Source organism: Myodes glareolus, chromosome 2 (assembly GCF_982192425.1).
Source record: "Myodes glareolus chromosome 2, mMyoGla1.1, whole genome shotgun sequence".
NCBI lineage: Eukaryota > Metazoa > Chordata > Mammalia > Rodentia > Cricetidae > Myodes > Myodes glareolus.
In genome coordinates this window covers 75,572,537-75,591,949 of record NC_142027.1, presented here as the reverse complement: position 1 = coordinate 75,591,949, position 19,413 = coordinate 75,572,537, and the positions used below count along the sequence as shown (strand labels likewise).

General features: G+C 41.4%; 1 protein-coding gene across 2 annotated transcripts in view; it reads left to right on the top strand.

Annotated features, from left to right (window-relative positions):
- Tprg1 (tumor protein p63 regulated 1) overlaps positions 1–19,413 on the top strand; it is a 139,762-nt gene that overhangs the window by 37,212 nt on the left and 83,137 nt on the right. For both annotated transcript variants that reach the window (XM_085685370.2, XM_085685371.2), the window contains one exon: positions 1,523–1,614. In XM_085685370.2, the coding sequence (XP_085541496.2) occupies positions 1,523–1,614 (92 nt within the window). The remainder of the gene's footprint in view (positions 1–1,522; positions 1,615–19,413) is intronic.

Below are 19,413 nucleotides of genomic sequence, written 5' to 3'. Positions count from 1 at the left end.
ATGGTCATCAGTGTGGCTCCGAGGTTTTGTTCAGTTCAGCAGCCAAAAAGTCAAGTAGTGAGATCACGTTGTAAAGCTGATTCAGGACAAATCTTGTCACTCACCTCACTTCAGGTATTATAGCATCCTTTTGTGGGTGACGTGGGCTGTACAGAAGGAACCAAGGAGCTGGTGTGTGGATAAAGTAACTAGCTAGCTCAAACTCTGCACCGCTCACACATGCCTCATCTGAAGCACCGGTACCCTTTCCTTGTTTCGATTCTCCTATAAGATAGTATGCATTCTTACAAATTCCTGAAGTACTTATGTACCTATCCACTAAGTTCCTAAGATAGGTAGCCTAATATGTCTCCCAGGTTAGGATTTTTTTTTTAGGCTCCAGAATGATTCTGGTATATAGTCAAGCACTGAGAATAATTGCTTAAAGAGCAATTGGGTGTTACAAGTACCATGTTCATACCAACAATGTCACCTGGACATGTGTTAGAAATACAAGTACCAACTCAAGCTAGTAGGATATGAAAGTGGGGATGATCCTCTGCTGTGGAATAACCCTCTGGACACCACGAATATGTATTTCTCTCATTGGTTAATAGAGAATCTGATTGACCTATAGCAAGGCAGGAAAAAATTAGGTGAGACAATCAAACTGAGAAGACAGGGAGGAAGAAGGGCAGAGTCAGGAGTCACCAGTCAGTTGCCGAGGAAACAGGATGTGTAGAAAAAGAGATAACAAACCATGAGGCATATGGCAAAACATAGGTAAGAAATAAGGGTTAATCTAAGTGTAAGAGTTAGCTAGTAGCAAGCCTGAGCTATTGTCCAAGCATTTATAATTAATATGAAGGCTCTGAGTGGTTATTTGGGAATTGGTGGGTGGGAAAGAAACCTCCAACTACAGTCCTAGAAATGTTTCAGCATGGTTCTGATGTCCACAGATATTAAAGAATCATTACACTAGGGAAGTATGAATTACTAGGACAGGTGTCAATCTCTTTCCTCATAGAACCAGGCCCAGACGTGGGAACACTTACTCTGTGAATGTTAAAACCTGAGGCGAGAGAGCTGAGCTGCAGAGTCAGTCACACTGATGGTTAGAACATTGGCAGGGAGCTATGTTTTGTGTTTTACCAAGTGCTCTTGAAACCTGGGAAGCTGTTTTTTTTTTTTTTAAAAAAAAAATATATATATATTGTTAACTGCTTTGAACTTCCTGATAAACTTATTTCTCTGGAAGAAGTATTCTAAAAATGGCTGTTTTCATTTCAATGTGATAACATAGGATTTGAGAAGATAAGCCCAGGAACACTTTTGGCCCACTCCATAGAGCTAGCAGTTAGACACAGTGTTCAAGACCAAGTTCTCTGCCACACAGTGAAACAGAGTATGCAAATGCAAGAGCCAGGCTTAGTCTCCTGGAGGAGGAGGAAGGGGAGGAGGATGAGGTGCTGGCCATTCTAACTAATCGAAAACAGAGTGTGTTCAGTCTTCTCTAAGGGAAATGCTTTCTTCTCCCCCTCAGCCAGGGGCCATTGAGACTGCTGTGGAAGACCTGAGGGGACACATCACACAAACCTCTGGAGAGACGGTTCAAGGCTTCTGGCTCCTGACAGAGTGAGTATATGGCTGTGTGAGGAAAAGTGGAACTGTGTTTCTTGATATCACTGGGACAGAAGGGGAGATAAGTTTGTTAACAGAACTCTTCTGGGCTTTGTATATGGTGTTTTATTGATTTTTTTTCCCCTGCCAGACAGGGTTCCTTTAGTTGGTTGAATAGACACATTTGACTTCAACTGTGACCTTTCTGGGCTGGGACTCCGACCCAGCCACCACTGCAGCCCTGGGATCAGGTCTGTGTCATGGCTTTCAAGGACTATTGGAATAGCTTCCTAGGTGCCCAGCTCTGCTCTCTCTCCATTACAAGCGTACTTTCTGTAATGACACCGAGCTGCTGGTCATTTCATTCTAGGTGAAATGGAAAGAAAGAGTAAGAAAATGGCCAGTTGAGGTCTAATATGTAGTCTGAGTTCTACTTACAGTGTGGACAGTGATGCTAGAGAACCCATGTGGTATAGGGAAGGCAGACCACTGGGGAACGTTAGGATAAGAATCAAGTGAACACACAGGTCTATTGCTCATGTAACACCATCCTTTTCCCTTAAAAGGGAGGGTTTCCTTTGTGAATGCTACATAGAGATAATTACCTTTCTACCCCTCCTAGAAACTGCCTTGCGGGTGACCTTTCACCTACTCAACAATACATATAAAAAGGCAAAAGGGGGTGTCTGTCTACTATAGAACCTATAATATTAAGTGAAAATAGTTTTTTTTTTCTCTTGAGACAGGGTTCCTCAGTATTAACAGCTCCAAGCTGTCCTGGAACTTGCTCTATAGACCTGGCTGGCCTCAAACTCACAGAGATCCACCTGTTTCTGACTCCCGAATGCTGGGACTAAAGGCGTGCGCCACCACTGCCCAGTTGTGGGAATATCTTTAAAAGACAAATCTCAATTCTTGATGAGTTTTGTGAATATTGTTTTTAGGCTGGGGAATCAGCCTGATCCAGTGCTGCATACAGAAGGAAAAAGTGTGTAGTCTTTGTCTCTTGAGCAGGGCAGCTTTTCTGGCTGAGTTTCCAGAAGGCTTAACCAGCTAGGCTGGAAAAATGGAGTCTCCAACAAGCAGGAAGGAGAATCAGTTCTCCATGCCAGTTGACCTGACTGGTTTTCATTTTATCCTGCTCTTCCAAATACCTTCCCAGAAAACAAGGAAAAGAAACTCTTTAGACATTTTGTCTTTTTTACATTTTTTTTATTTTTTATTTTTTTACTCTTTGTGTCTTTATAAAATGAGACTAAATTCATATCTGATGAGGTTTTGAAAGCACAAAATGCGATGCTACTGTAAAATTCTTCTCTGGTGCCCTCTCCTAGTCAAAGCACTAACGGTTGGTGAAAAGTAGTCTCCTCCCCATCCTGCTCCCGCTCCTCGTACTTATTCCTCCGCTTCCTGCTCGTCCTCCTCTTTCTTCCTCCCCCTCCACCTCCTTCTCCTTCTTCTCCTCCTTCTCCTCTCCTGCTCCTCCGCCTGCCTTTGCTCCATCTTGTCTCCATCTTCCTTTCTCTTTCTCCTTCATCCATGTGTATCTTACCCATCTCTAGAATTTGAAAAGGAAAGCCTATAACTTAAACTTTTCACTAATTCATTTGTACAAATCTACAGTCTATTCCCCACTCTTCAAGCCGAGAACCATGTTGGACCCATCAAATGAGAAATCTACTTAGGTTAGGGAAGATAAGTATTCAGATTCTGTAGAAGTTGAATTCAACATCACAACAGTATTTATTTACACCAATATTGGCAAAATTGGCAAACACAGCAGACCAAACCTTAATTTCCTAGTCAGTCACTTTGTAGATTGTCTAAATTTGAGGCAGTGGTGGAAAACATGTTAACAGGGCAGACAAAGCTCAGCTGGGCCCTGCCTGTAGCTTTTACACCATGAAAAACTAATGTAATATTAGTCTGCCATTTGGTTCACAGAGGCCACCTCTTTCAGTGGTGGAGTGAATGGAAAAGTTGGCTATAAAATTTTAGAAAGATTTCGAAGGTGGAAGTTGCATGTTTGCAGCGCCTGTTCTGGACTTGTGACCCAGACTGCCTTCCTTGATTCTCCCTGTCTTGCCTATGCTGGAAGGTTTAAAAAACAAAATTCTTCCTCTTCTATCCTGTAATAGCTGCTGTGCCTGTTGTCACAGAAGATTAACATGTTACTATCGCAGAGGAGAAATGCTAAGAACAGCGTCGTTTATCAAAGGGCGTTTATTGAAGGATGCTTTGGGAGGCGAGAGGAAAAACTGATACCCAACATAGCCAGGCTTAGTGGATCTTTGCACTTCATTGCCTGTAAGAAAAGTCATCAGTTAACTTTGGGTTTGGGCCTGGAAGATGGATGAGTTGACTGGGTCACTGTTTGTTTAGAAGGCAACAGAGTCCTACTTTATTGAAGAAACATTCTGTAGGAAACATGCTTACAACCCCATTAGATCCTTCCCTGAGTATTGCCATTCATCACTTACAGGACTAAAGACAATATGAGGGGAAAGAATATGCCTGCGTTGTTTGTACAGAATGAGTATGTCATTCTACAAATGGGTCCAGATACTCTCATCAGAGAATGGGGAGTCAGCCCAGCGTGACTGTTTCCTATAGGACTTCTATGTAAAGCAAAGGAAGTAAAAATGCATTAGTAAAGCTGTCTTCTACATTAATCCGGGTGAGTCCCTTATAGTAATCTAAACTGATATGTATACAGGTATCAGTAATACTAGAAAACTGAGTTTGAAAGCGTGTGGGAAATGGATGTAGACAGTGGCCCAAGCAGCTGGGAGCCTGAACCAGAAAGGGAGCCATAAACTCCTTCTTGATCCTAGTTTTACTAAGATAGCACAAGCACTTGAGAGAAACTGTCAGGGTCCAGGCTCTCAGCCACCCTTTCAAGGGGATTTTTATGCCCACACAGTTATAAAGACAAAATGATGCTTATTTCAACCTCTCTTTTCCTTTCCTCCTTCTGGGCCCTTTGAAAAGAGGACATTTAGAAAACCTTTATACATACTTTTAGAAGAGATCCATTAAGCCAGCAGCAGCACCAAGAACATCTTGATGCTCAGTGGAGTCTCAGACATGGCGGCGATGTGGCCTCTTGAGTTCAGTGCACTCCAGGTGCCCATGTCTACAATGCTGCGAGAGGCAGAGAAGATGGGCTCCTCCTCCACACTCAAGGTGAACAAACGTTGGAAGAGACTGTTTTCACGCCTGAATGAGAAGACACACTAGTAGTGGCAGGGGCCAAGCCATTCTTGTCCCCTTCACATTTGTGAAAACCATTTAGGGTAGGTTCCATTACCTGCTTTTCCCCAACCAAACCAGTTTCTGCCTCAGGACTTCGGTCTGTCGAACGCATGAAATCGGATGAGCTTCCCGTGTCAGGCACACAGAGAGTAGAACACACATGGGGTGAAGCACTACCTCCGTTCTCAGAAACGAAGGTGTGAACGTGTAGCAGAAGACTCGGGTGTGGATCCTGCTTGCCAGGTCCTCTCACAACAGCGGCACAAGCACAAGCCAGGGTTCCCCTTCACGTTTTCACTCTCCCGAGACAGGGCCTTGGCTGTAGCCAAGGACGAAGCTGAAGCAATAATAGCATTATTGTTGTTGTACAAAAATTAAGATAAGGGAACTGCCGGCATTATTTTAATCCTCCTGCCTCCATGTTCTGAGATGACAGGTATGCACTATCACCCCCGGCTTAATCTTTTTTTCTGAGCTAATGGATTTGGTTCAGCATATTGTTCAGTCCGTTAGAAATTAATCTATGTTTAATCTCATAACAGAAAAACATCCACTGTTAATTTTTGTAATATATTAGTCTAGCTAGTTTCCGTGTTTTGCTAAAGATGGCTGTGTTTTAAGAATTGCATTTAATTGAACACTTAAAATGTCGCCCACGTTGTGATAAGTGCTGTCCTTGCATTTGCCGCAGAAAGGAATCCATGCAATTTCCGTGATCTCTAAATGGTGCCGCTCCCAGGACTTTCTTTGTATTGTTCCTCGACGTCACATTGAAAGTCACTAGGTGGCTTAGCTTTTATTTAACCATTTCTTTATAAAACTGCCAGTGAGTGCAACACAAAATTAAGTGCTTATGATGATTCTCTAATATTAAAGCACCGAGCCAAAGATGCTGGTGGAGAAAGACATTGACTGGAAAGGCGTAGAAGCATCATCATACTATTTGACAAAAAGAAAAAAGAAAAGAAAAGGAAAAAACACCCATGACTATTTCTGTAGCATTTAAAGTGCTCTTCTTCATGTGGTCTCCACAGTAATAGTCCAAAAAGGAAAGCATTATCTGTGTAAAGATAAGAAGGCCAGGCTCAGAAGAGGACCCTAAAGCTACAGTATCTAAGATAAGTGTTCTGTCATGTCAGGGCTAAAATGTGTACCTTGGTGTTGTTCTGAAGCCTGCTGACTGACAGGGTCCACTTCTTTCATATGTGGCATCCCTTTAAGGGTCCATCATGGCTCCTTCACTAGAAACATGGTAAAAAAAATGAGAATTCTGTTTCTTGGCTTTGGTTGAGGTAAGGAGAAGTACACAGGTCATTCCTGCTGACGTGAGAGAGTTTTCTCAGACTGGTTCACCGAGATCTTTAAATAAAACAAAGCCAGGGTCTTCAAGATGGCTCAGTACAGGATAAGTCTGGCAACATGAGTTCAATCTAAAAATCCACATAGAGAGTAGAAAAACAATTCCTTCAAACTGACCTTTGAGCTCCACATACAGGCCATGGCACATGTCTGCATACATGTACACACTCATGCGTGCGCACACATACATACATACACACACACACACATATACAGCAACAACAACAACATAAAGAATTCTAAATAGAAATTTAAACAAAACAAAGTCATTCAGGGGAAACAAGGTGTACTGGCTTGTTTTGTGTCAACCTGACACAGTCTGAAGTCATCAGAGTGCGTCCCCGAGATCAGCTATAAGACATTTTCTCAATCAGTGGTCAAACCAGAGGGCCTAACCCATTGTGGGTGCTGCCATCCCTGGGCTGGTGGTCCTGGGTTCTATAGGAAAGCAGGCTGAGCAATCCGTGGGGAGCAAGTGAGTAAGCAGCATCTCTACAGGGCCTCGGCATCCACTCCTGCCTCCAGGTTCCTGCCCTGTTTACGTTTCATTGGACTTCCCCTAATGATGGACTGTGGTCTGGAAGTGTAACCTGAATAAGCCCTTCCCTTCCTATCTTGCTTTTTGGTCATGGTGCTACTATGACATCAAGAGAAACCCAATCCAAGACACAAGGGTTCTCTTGGAACATGCACTCAGGTGCTCCATTTTCCCGACAATTAGCTCTGGCCACATCGATGTGCGGAGGGGCAGTGCACGTGGCCTCTTTCATACCTGCTTTCCTCAAGCAGACCGCAAGGGCAGGACCATGAAAGCCGCTGGCTTTATTTTATGGATGAGAAAATCCAGAGATTAAATGACCTGTTCAAGGGCAACCACTTACTACAGGTCACAGGAGAGCCTGACTTAGCGACACCTCTCTCCCTGCCTTGTTGTCTTTCCATTAAGCAGCGCTTGGTGCCTTTTGTGTTTTCTCCCGCCCTGACACAGAGATCACAGCGGTTTAAATTGGTTGAATGATCTCTGCGCCCAACCCCGGGTTCCTTTGTTGATTGTCTTTTGTGTGCGGGGGACAGGGTCAGAGGTTCACCGCGCAGGATCGGAGACCTCTTCCACTTTCAATCCCCAGACCATTCTCTGCGTGTGCTGCTCCTTTGCCTTTATTCAGTCTTTGCCCAGAAACAACTGAAATAGCCGAAGGCCTGTGGGGGTTGGTGAGTGATGCTGGTGGACAGACGCCAGCCACACTTCCATCTTGTCGCAGTCTCATGTTGTAAGGATTCCAGAACAACTCTGTAATGGAAAATACAGCTAACAATAATTAAAAGGGACGAAGACCAGAAAACTGGAAATTGTCCATTTCTAACCCTTTATAATCACAAGGTACTAAAGGCTATAAAGGCCATGCACGTCACCGTTTACTGCTTCTTTTGTTCTATTGACTTTCTGTACACTGGCGTGGATTTCGACCCCGATGGCCAAAGCTGTGGTCCAGGGGTCAGCAGCACTTGCAACTCCTGGAAGGCAGATATCGCTGTTGACCCTCTGTCCTTACCCCAGACCTACTAAACCTGAACTTGCATGTTTACAGGATTCTTTTGCACACTAAATCTGAGAGGCATCCCTCTCTGTCTGTCTTACGCATGCTCTCCCATGGCTGCCATGGTTCCACACTGCTTCTTTTGTACTCTCGCTGCCCCGTGAGTCATGTGCTCACTCCAGCCCTATTTACCGCTATCTCCCTTTAGAAATGCCATCCGTTTTCACAGCTCCCCAAATTCCTCATACTGTGTTTTGATCTTGTGATTGTATTCACCTAGTTTCCTCTCCTTTGCAAGACATTCCTTCCTCGTAGCAGCCTGCACTTTTCCTGTCCTTCTGAGACCCTGGATCCGTAGAAGAGTCCCGTATTAATTCAGCTGAAACAATCTCATCTCCTTTCCTTACACACACTTCCTGTCGTGTGGTTCCTCTCCCTTTGCGTGCCGTGGTGACAGCATTGTTATACGCTGTTGTGGAAGCTTAGCACAGTGACTGTCACATGGTACGGCTCAGAACCCACCAAGAGCACACCTCAAATTCTGGGAGAGTTCTCCACTGATACTACCCGGGCCCCTGGAGGACCTGTCTCCAAGCCTCTAAACCCCCAAGCATCAGAAACCCAGGAAGACTTGCCTTGTCCTTGCACGAAAGCGTTCAGGTAGAAAAATGCCTCAAATCTATCAAGACCTTAATGACCTGTGGCAGAACTCTGTCAGTAACAAAAGCAACCTCTGTTGCCAGAATGCATTCGCCCTGGTGGGTGTTTTCAAGGACCACTTAATTAAACACATTGCTTTTCTCTATGGCGGCAACCTCAACCAGATAGCAATGTTCCCCGAGTGACCACCATTATAGCACAGTGAGAGCGTTAGGTTACTGCAGTCACAAATGTACTTGGGAGTGCTTATTTTCCCATGACTGCAACCAATTAGGGAGAACTCAGAAAAGAGCCAAGAGGCAAAAGGAGTCTGATACTTCTAACTGCCTAGCTCAGTCACTTCTTACCTATTCTGCTTGTTGTGCGAGTCTCTTATGTTCAATGGGTCTCGATTTTATCACCTACAGAACAGAGATATTAAAAAGGTCATGTCAAAGATTAAATTACCCAAATCTGTTCCGTGCTTATAATAACTTTTGTTGCATGCTATGCACCATATAAAAATTCTATTTATTATTATTATTTACTAATAGTCTCTCATTCATACATTTGTTAGCACGTTTTTTCTTAGCCCCTTTCAGAAGTCAGACTCTTCTCCAAGTGTTGAAAAACCAGCAGCAAGCAGGAAAAGTTTTCCAGCTTTTCTGAGCTCTCAGTCTTAAGAGAAAGAAGGACAGATAATGAAATCGCAGCAAACATGACACACGTGTATCAGTCCCATACATGATTCTATGCCAACTCACTGGGGATCACTGCTTTGAGTAAAGGGGATGGGCAAGATTAAAGAAAGAGCAAAGATATAAAATAACAAAAGTAAAAACAAACAAAGCACATGACTGGAGATGAAGGAGCAATATTCCAGAAGATGGAAAGAGCATGTGCCAAGTAGGGAGGCAAGCTCTGGAAATCGTGATCAGTCCCGAGTCTCGGTCGGACTGCACTGTGCTCTGAGAGCCTGGGAAAAGCTGGAGAGATAGGAAGGAAGCAGAAAGCACTGCTTCTGAGGACTTGCCTAGCAGGGGATTCATCTTCTCTGATGGAGCCATCCACTGACTACCCACAGGCCTAGGCAGGGGATTCACCATCTGTGATGGAGCCATCCACTGGCTACCCACAGGCCTAAACAGGGGATTCACCATCTGTGATGGAGCCATCCACTGGCTACCCACAGGCCTAGGCAGCGGTTCATCTTCTCTGATGGAGTTGTCCATTGGCTACCCACAGGCCTAGCAGGGGATTCATCATCTCTGATGGAGCCATCCACTGGCTACCCACAGGCCTAGCAGGGGATTCATTATCTCTGATGGAGCCATCCACTGGCTACCCACAGGCCTAGGCAGGGGTTCATCTTCTCCAGGGGAGCCATCCACTGATTACCCACAGGCCATCCCCACCCTGCCTGTGTGTGGCAGGATGTGTATTCTTAGGATTCCTAGTTTCTTACCTGTCCCCACTCTTTACCCCTTCCCTTGATGCACCAGCAAGTTAAAGTCATCTCTTACTAACGCTTGGGAACCAGTCATGCCTCTCTCCACACACAGGTTCTGTGACCTCTCCTTGGCACCTTGACACCGGTGGTGGTAATCACTTATAATAAAATCATTACATTTAGAGCTTGTTTGATGTGTGCAGTACGCCATTGCTAGGATGTTTCTTTCATGACCACTCCAAGTATTTTTCTCCCAAATGTTATCAAACGGGGTGTCGGCATTACTAGGAAGACATTTGGCTCTGAAAAAAAAATTGCTTAATAATTAAGTTATTTAAACTCAATTTTAATTATTTAGAAACCCACCAATACAAGTTTTTTTTTAAAAAAGCAAGTCTTCAATCTTAATATTGAGGTTGTTAATGCTTATGAGTCATTACAATTGTTACTTGCAAAAGTATCATTGTTTCTTACATGTAAAAATACTGTCTGATGCGTGTTCTGGAGGAAATGTATGCATTTCAAGGTTCGGTCATAGGAAAGATAGGGAGAGTGCAGGGAGAGTAAGCAATGCAAGAAGAGAAAAGAAACAGAAACCTCTGTTCCAATGGTCTGTTCAGTAGATGTATCCTGTCCTTCAAGATTTCATATATATTTAGTAAAACTTGGAGTTCTAAGTAAAGAAAATGATCAGTTAATGAGGACAGTTATGATGGAAGCGATACAACTCAATCCACTAAGAAGACATAGCTTTCTAAAAGTGTGTAAAGCCAACAGCAGAACTGAGAATATGTGGACGAAAACTCGAGAGACCTGAAAGCAGAGACAAACTCCACAGATACAGTTAGAGATCTCAACATCATTCTCATGATAATTGATATAATTGTACAGAAAAACTAGAAAGATTTAGGACAACTTATCCAGCCACAGTGCTCAGAACCTAATCAACAGTTTACAGATCACTTGACTTGATAGAAGAACACACATTCTTTTGAAGAATACACATTGATTGTGCTGGGATACACCAAATCCCGAGTCACAGAAGAAATGCCACTTAATTCAAAAGAAGGAAAATCATCTACATTGCTTTCTGCCTGTGTCAGCTGGAGGAGAAATTAAGACCAGAAAGATTATACGGGACAATATTTTATTGCTTGGAAGCTAATGTACTTGGGAGTCATCAGCACCTTGCATTGTGAGAAGCATGGCATACCTTATTGTGGGATGATAGAAAACTGTCCACAAGGGTACTTCAGAGCGCTGTAAGAAAAGTGCCCCCATCAACTGAAGAGGTCTCAAGTCTGTGATTGAAGCTTCCACTTCAAAGAAACCTAGCTCGAAGAAGAGTAAATCTAAAGCTAGAAGACCAAAGGGAATAATGGAGACAGCAGCTGAAATCAATTTAAAAAAAATGATAGAATTAATGAAACAAAAAGTAGGTTCTCTGGAAGGATGAATCAAACTGGCAACTTTTAGTAGGGTGACAAATAGAGGAGGTACTGCAGCATTGCCAACACCAGCAGTGAAATTGGGTGGGGGTGGGTAGGGAAGGGTAGGGGTGGGTGACGGCAGGTGGAAGGGTGGGGTGAGAGTGTGCCATTGTTGGGATTTCGGCCATCAAATAAACAGTAAGGAATCAGAGCTCACAACGCTGTTATGTAAGTTTAAGAGTTTATATCTCTAGCTTAAGCCACATAAGCCACAAAAGCTCAGTGAACACAAAACACAAACTGTGGGTAGTCCTATAACAATTAAGACATTTAATTTTTAATTAGAAACTTATACCCAAAGAAATGTCAAGGTCCAGATAACTTTACCGAGGAATTATATTAATTGTCTACATAAAAAGTGAGAGCCAAGTTAACTTTCCAGGAAATATGAGAAGGAAACGCCTTTGAGGCATTCTATGAAGCAAATGTAATATGCCCAAACCAGACAAAGATGCGAAAAAAATAGTAAGAAAAATTAACATTCTTCATCAAATACAGATGCAAAAATTCCTGAAATAATAACCAATAGAACCCAGAAATGTGTATAGAGAGCTATATATATTGTGACTAAATGGCCTTTTTTCCCAGATATGCAAGGAAGGGTCAGCTCTGGAAAAAATATTGGACTTTGTAATGTAACAAACATATAAACCATCGAAAGAAGAAAAATCACATGACCATTTCAACCAATCCAGAACAAGGATTTGGGCAAAACTAAGCAGCCATTCCTGATGAACAAAAGAACTCCTAGAAGGATAGTGGTTACTTATGTATGACCTAGAGTAGCACGATAGTCCTTGAGGTACAATCATGTTACAGAGATAAGACTAATGCTCTCTGCCCAAGACTGGGGAGCAGGAATGGGAGGCCCTTATTCTCCCTACTGCCATTCAGCAGAGTAGTGGAAACTTGAGCTGTCACAACAATGCCAGTAGAGTAATCAAAGGCGACCAATGGAGTGTGTGCTAAAAATTCTTATTTGTCAATGGTCTTCTCACCTTGGACCCACTTGATCTCCTCCAAAAGCCCTTATTTTATATGATATGACAGTGTGTATGGATAATTGCAAGAAATACACGGAAAACTCTAAGAACTCCCAGAGATTTAGCCAAGTTTCAAGACACAAGGTCAAAATGTCTAAATCGATGCGCTGTGTATGTCCACATCTAGCAGCAGAGAAGTGAAAATCAAGCCAACAAGAAGATAATCATGCAAACAAGAAGAAACACAACACACACACGGGACTTGTGTGCTGACAACTAGAGAGTGCCAATGGAAGTTAAACCCTGGGAAATGTGGAGGAAGGGACTGACACACTGTGTTTGTTGAGGGGAAGTTCTGACACGGTCACAATATCAATTGTCTCCAATCTGATACACTCTTTCAGCGCAGTTCCTATCAGAAGCTCCGCAAGAAGATTTCGTGGGTAAATACGTTTACTCCTTTTTTTGGAAAGCAAGAGACGGTGAAAAGCTTGACCAATTCTGAGATAAACAAAAGTGCTGCTCACTGAGAAACACTGTTTTCCTAGGTACAATGAGAGTCTTATTTCTATTTATTTGTTTGTTTTTTTCCACATTCCTGACCTCAGTTTCCTCTCCCTCTCCCTACTCTCTCCTCCTAGTCCCTCCCGCCATCCACCCATCCTCTATTTCTCTTTAGACAAGGACAAGCCTAATGAGGCTTTTTTTTTTTTTTTGCCAAACTTAAGCAAGCTTTTTAATCAAAAATATTAAATACTGACCAAGATGGAATTTGGGTCAGGACCATCACCTGAAAAATTTTCAGGTTAGTGGCCCCGAGACACGTGTTGGCAGAGCTTATATGGACAATACCCATAGGCCACTCTACTTTGCCATGAAGCACTGTGGTTAGTTTCCAAGAACTCTAGTTCTCAAGTAACCAGGAAGTTACCTGGTCCCTGGGCAGGTGGGGATTATAGGTTAACTGTAGGTTTAACATTTCCACCCTGAAGTTGTACCCCAGGCCAAATCTTGATGTCTACGATCGGTACTAGTTATCGGATGCAATAACCCTGAGCTTAATGGTCCTCAGATAGGAATTATCACTTGGTTGTTGTATCAGTGATATAACAGCCAACAGTAGTTAACAGAAGCAGAAGAGCCAAAGGCTCCATGATGGATAATATTGCTTCATTCTGCATAAAGCAGACCAAGTGCTTTATCATATTGGAGAATCACTTAAAGAATCTACCTATTGATAACTCTGAGTCCATGTTTCTGGTATACCAATTGGCATTATAGGTAGTCATTTTGCTCCCTGTGTCAGGGAGCTTCCTTTAGATTTAGCCTTTTTCAGCCTGTTATGGGGGCAGGGACAATGCACTTTTCTGTAGCTGCTTCCAGTTTAAAAGGGGCATTGATAGTCAGGTCCCAGGAAGAGTGAAAGGCTAACCAAAGGCTGGGAAATGAGGCATTTGTCAGAAGCATCTGCTTGTCTGATCCTGGTGAAGGGACAGGGAGCAGTCACATTGGCTGGACTGGTTCACATCAACTTTCAGCAAGTCCAGGGCTCAGCAGTTTGTAGCTTGCAGGTGCTCTCTGGATGGTGTGTCTGTCAGCCAGGAGTAAATCTGCTGAGATATGGACTAGGAACAAAAGTTAAGATTCAAATATAGTGAAAAGCCTTACATTTGAAACTATTTTGTTTGACCTGTCAATAGTCGAACCCAAGCCTTATGGCTTTGATTTCTTGAAGCATGCATGAATTTTAGTTAGCACAAGGAGAAAAAAAGTTCTAGTTCCATCAGCATTGCCACTGTGTTAAAATCCACATTGTAGAAAAAGCAGTGGACAGGCATCTGTAAAGCAAGCGGGGGCAGATTTACACCTCAGTGTCATTGCAGAGTTTATAGCTTTGGGTTAAAAAGCGTGAACATTTTTTCTATGTCTAGAAAGTCTCATTGATATACGTATTTTGACCCAGTGAAAAGCACGTTTAAGACTATATTTAGAAGACAACCTTGAGATTGTGACTGAATAGTAAGAAGCCAATGTTCTACAAATTTATTGGAACTCTATTTATTTATGTTAAAACCTTAAATCCTTGAATTTACAGTATAACATTTTATCTTTACAGTTTGTATTTATGTATCTTAAATCATTTTATAAGGTTCTTAGAACTTATGTAAATTTTTACAACATTAGACCCTTATGTATCTTAGACCATTGTTTAGATCATTAGAACTTTGATGTTGTATGGACTTTAATCATTTACCAGAGACATACATAGTTATTAGAGAACAGCCATTGAAAAGCATGACTGTGTTGGTGAAGAGCTACAGCTAAAAACTGTGTATCCTTTAATATAGAACCTGTAAACAAGGCGGATCTGTCTTTTCTTGACAAGAGACTTGGTAGCTTTAACTAGCTAAAGTACTGACTAATGACCTAGTAAGGCGGTGACAGTCTTGCGGGAGGGGGCTATCAAACTGGCAAAGCTATCACTAGCCTAGTGGTGACACATGATCAGAGATTTGAAAAGGACCAACTAGAATGATAGATGTACTGGCTACCTAGACAGCTGCTGGTTCCTCCATGGTTGTTGGGGACAGGTCCAAGGGCAGCACCATTCTTTGGCTGTTAGACCCAGAAGATCCCACAGACTTTCCTGTGAAGTAGGAACTTAGGGCGACTGGCCTACCTTGTCTAGGCAAGGCAGGGCAGCCAGTTCTCTAGTGTCCTGCCTGTCCACAGTCTAGATAGCATCCTGGCAGCTGTTGAGATGAAGGGCAAGTTTTCGCCCAATGACTAGCTTTGTCACATTTAAAATAAGCTTCAGGTGTTCTTCTGTGCCTTCTTTGAAGGTGTCCTTCTTTGAAGGAGATAGGGGTACTTACAGGAGCTGGCACATCTTTCTATCATAAAAATTATTAAACATTTTAAATGACATAGTTTCAGGTCTCTGAAGTGTTTGAGGACCGTTATCTGCTAAGCACATCTAAACTAGACAAACATTGTTTGTTTTAGGTTTAACTTTTGAAAACATATATAAAAACTAATCTGAACATATTAACAACTTCTTAATTGAAGTTCTTTTAATATCAAAATAATATCTTTAACTTGTAAACAGAGTTCAGAAAGAGACTGAGAACTTTCCTGGTCCTTACCTAGTGTACCGTTATAGAATATAACAATTTCTTGTATGACTTGATTTACCAAAGTAGCTATCGCATAGCAGGGCTAGAAAGCAACAAGAAGGTTAGACACAGATCTTCAAATCACTTTCTGTTAGCCTGAATAGATCTTAATTAAGGAGAGATTTTCCCTAAGCCAGTAACTTTAAGTTCTTTATTGGTCTGCTTAAGTCACTGTCTTACTGTACCATAAGATAGGAATACCTCAGTCTCTGGTGTTTAGCTGGGGTCCTAATTTCTAACCTTTTATTTATCTACTTATCAAGATCATATATTAACACAGACATTTTAATAAAATACCGTGTAATTTCTAAAATGTCTAAAATGTCCCATTGCCTTAGTTTACCTGGGTCCCCAGCATCACTAGAGCATACCATCAGAGGTACGAGGCAGATCAGAAAACAGTTGGAGCTCTAACAGAATTCCCAATCAACCAGAAATAAAACAAAAAGTCACCAGAGGACTGTGGGATGGCTCCCTGTGCCCTGGATGAAGAATTTTGTGGGTCTCATTGGAACCCCTTCATCCCCAATAGGGTACCCCAAAATCAGAATCCAAAAACCAGGCAGAAAAATGTCATAGAGTTTTAAAGGGTTTTCTCTAACCTACCAAAAACAAAAGGGGAGGCCTCCATTGAAAATGTCCTCTACTTCCTTTTCAAAGCAAGGCTCTTCCCTGCGTGGAGCCCCTGAGCCTGAGTAAAAAGCTGAGCTTCAGAGAATTATCTCTCTGGGGCTTCCATATGTTAATCCTGAAATTTGCCAGAAAAACCAGTATCACCATTTTCACTGAATTTAAGCAACCTTTTACTAAAAATATTAAATACTGACCAAGCTGGAATTTTGGTCAGGACCATCACCTGGAACTTTTCCAGGTCAGTGTCCGTGAGGCTATTATTAGTGAAGTATTTGCCTGATTTCTTTCTCAGAGTGTTCACTATTGATAATACAAAGTCAACGAGTTTTGTATGTTAATCTGTCGTTGATCCCACTACTTTGCTTCAAGTGTTCATTGGATCTGAGAGTTACCTGGTGTCTTCAGGGTCTTTTAAATATAGGATCATATGATCTGCAGAGAGATAATTTGAATTCTTTCTTCCTGGTTTGGGCCTCCCCGCCCTCCCTTTTTTTGCCTGTAGCTTTCTTGCTCTGGCAAAGAAATTAACATTAAACGAGGACAAATATATCACTGTTGTCCCATCCCTTATTCTAGGGGAAATGCTTTAAGGTATTCGTCATTAGATATGAAGTAATTTCCACATCTGTCTTATATACTCTCCTTTTGTTGATTCCAAGTTTCTTCAGGACTTTTATCACAAAGGGTTGTGGAGATATGTCAATGGCCTTCTGTACATTTATTGAGATGATCATGTGATTTCTGCTTCTGAGTGTGTGTGTGGTGTATTACATTAATTGGTCTTCGAATGTTAAGTCTTTCTTAGATTCCTAAAACAGAATTAACATGGTCATAGTATATAATACTCTCCATGTGTTATCTAATTTTGCATGTGATGATTTTACTGAGAAGTTTCATATGTGTATGTACATCAGGGAGATTGGCATATAGTATTATAGACCAATTATCTAGTTTTGATATAAGAATTTTTGGTTTCATAGAATGAGCCTGCTAGTTTTCCATCCATTTCTATTTTATGGAATAGTTCGAGGAACATGAGTGTTGGTTATTTAAAGATCTGATAGGATTCACCTGTGAATTCATCTGGTCTGGGGCTTAACTTCTTGGGGGCCTCTTTATTACTGCTCTAATCTCATGGCTGGTCCAGGATTCTTTAAGTTGTTTATATCCACCAGGTTTAATGAACCTACATCAGATGTGTCAGCAATTTATCCGTTTCTCCCACGTTTTCCAATTTGTCCAACTTGACTACATATGGAATTAACTAAAACACAAGGGGCTGGCTTGTGAGGATTTTTTTTTCTTATTTAAATCCTTAATCTGGGTCACAACTTTTGGTGGCAGCCTCTATAAAAGAAGAAGAAAGCCTTTGTTCTTTGCCTGCTCGCTCCCATTCCTGCTGTCAGGTCCGTTCCTTCACTGACCTTAGAGGAGAGGTTCTCAACATCATGGCCCCTTGGGGACACAAATGGCCCTTTCACAGGGGTCTCATCTCAGATACCCTGTATATCAGACATTTACATTACAACTCATAACAGTAGTAGTGCAATTACAGTTATGAAGTAGCAACAAAAATAATGTTATAGTTGGAGGTCACTACAACACAGAGGGTCACAGCATTAGAAAGGTTGAAAATCAATACATTACAAACTAATTCTTAAGGACTCCAGTATATACCAAAGATGATATATAAGCTGAGACATCTAGGCTTGTGGTCTAAACAGCTACTAGATTCTTGAACTTCCCATTGGTAAACAGCCATTGTTGGACTAGTTGAATCATATCCTGTAAGTCACTCTAATAAATTCTCTTTCTCTCTCTCTCTCTCTCTCTCTCTCTCTCTCTCTCTCTCTTTCTCCCGTGTGTGTGTGTGTGTGTGTGTGTGTGTGTGTGTGTGTGTTTATTTCTGTAGAGAACCCTGACTAACACAATCAAAATCCTCAACATTTTGTTGGAATTTGTTATAATGAACCCATCTTCATCTTAAATTTATTAATCTGGGTCTTCTTTCTTGAAATTGTTTAGTTCGACTAGCTATTTGTGGATATCTTTTTGTTTGTTTTTTGAGACAGTCTCACTATGTAGCTATGGTTGGACAGAGCCTGCTCTGTAGACCAGGCTATTCTTGAACTTATAATTACCTGCCTGCCTCTGTCTCCAGAGTGCAAGGATTAAAGGTAAGGGCTACCAGTCCCAGTTGTCAATATATTTTATCTTTCCATAATATCAACTCTGTACTTCATTGGTTCTTTGAATTTTTCTGTTGATATTCATTTCATTAATTTCCACTCTGATCTTTTTTTATGATATTTTACTATACATTCTTGTTCACCAACTTATTTTTATTATCTAAGACCTGGAAGTATATCTTTAAAACATTTCTAATTTTTTAATGTTAACACATATGCATAAACCTCCTTCTTATGACTAGCTTGGCTATGTCAAAAGGTTCTAGCCAATTTTGTTTTAATTTTCATTTAATTCTAGGAATTTTAAATTTTATTTACTTTTTTTTAATTCATTGATCATTAAGGAATATACTTTAGTGGTTTCTTTGCTTGGAACAGTTTCACTGTGTGGCCCTGTCTGAGCCTGAGTTTGTGTCGGTTCGTTTGCCTCTGCTTCCTGGATATTGGGATTACAGGCAGGTGCCAGCATGCTTGGAGATAGCATTCTATCTTATCTCTATTCGTTAAAGTAGATTCTATAGTTTTTCTTTCTCTTTATTTTATTATTATTTTACAAGATATAAGAAGATATCTTTTTTTGTTTTTGTCATAACTTGCTTGTGGCCTAAAAGGAGGTCTATTTTATAGAATGTCCATGGGTTACTGAGGATATTCTATAATTGCCCATTAGAAAATTCTGACATATGGTGTAATATAATTCTGGTGATTCTTTGTTGAACTTTTTATTTGGTGATATGTATTGTTAGTTGTCTTCTCACCATAATGAAATATTTTGAGAAAAAGAACTTAAAGAAGGAAAAGTGTATCTTGACTCACCTTGAGGGTATCATCCTTCATGGTGGGGGAGGTTATGGTGGCAGGAGCAGAGAACAATGGATATTTGTTCTCAGGTGAGCAGCCGATAGAATACTACTACCCATAGTTTGCGTAGATTGTTCAACCTTAATGAATCTAATACTGTAATTCTTCAGTGACATACCCAAAAACTGTTTTCTATGGTAATTCTAAATCCCATAAATTGGCAATCAAGATTAACTGCCACACTGTGTATTTATTGAATAAAGTACTGAAAGTACCCACTTTTGGAGAGAAACTCAAAACA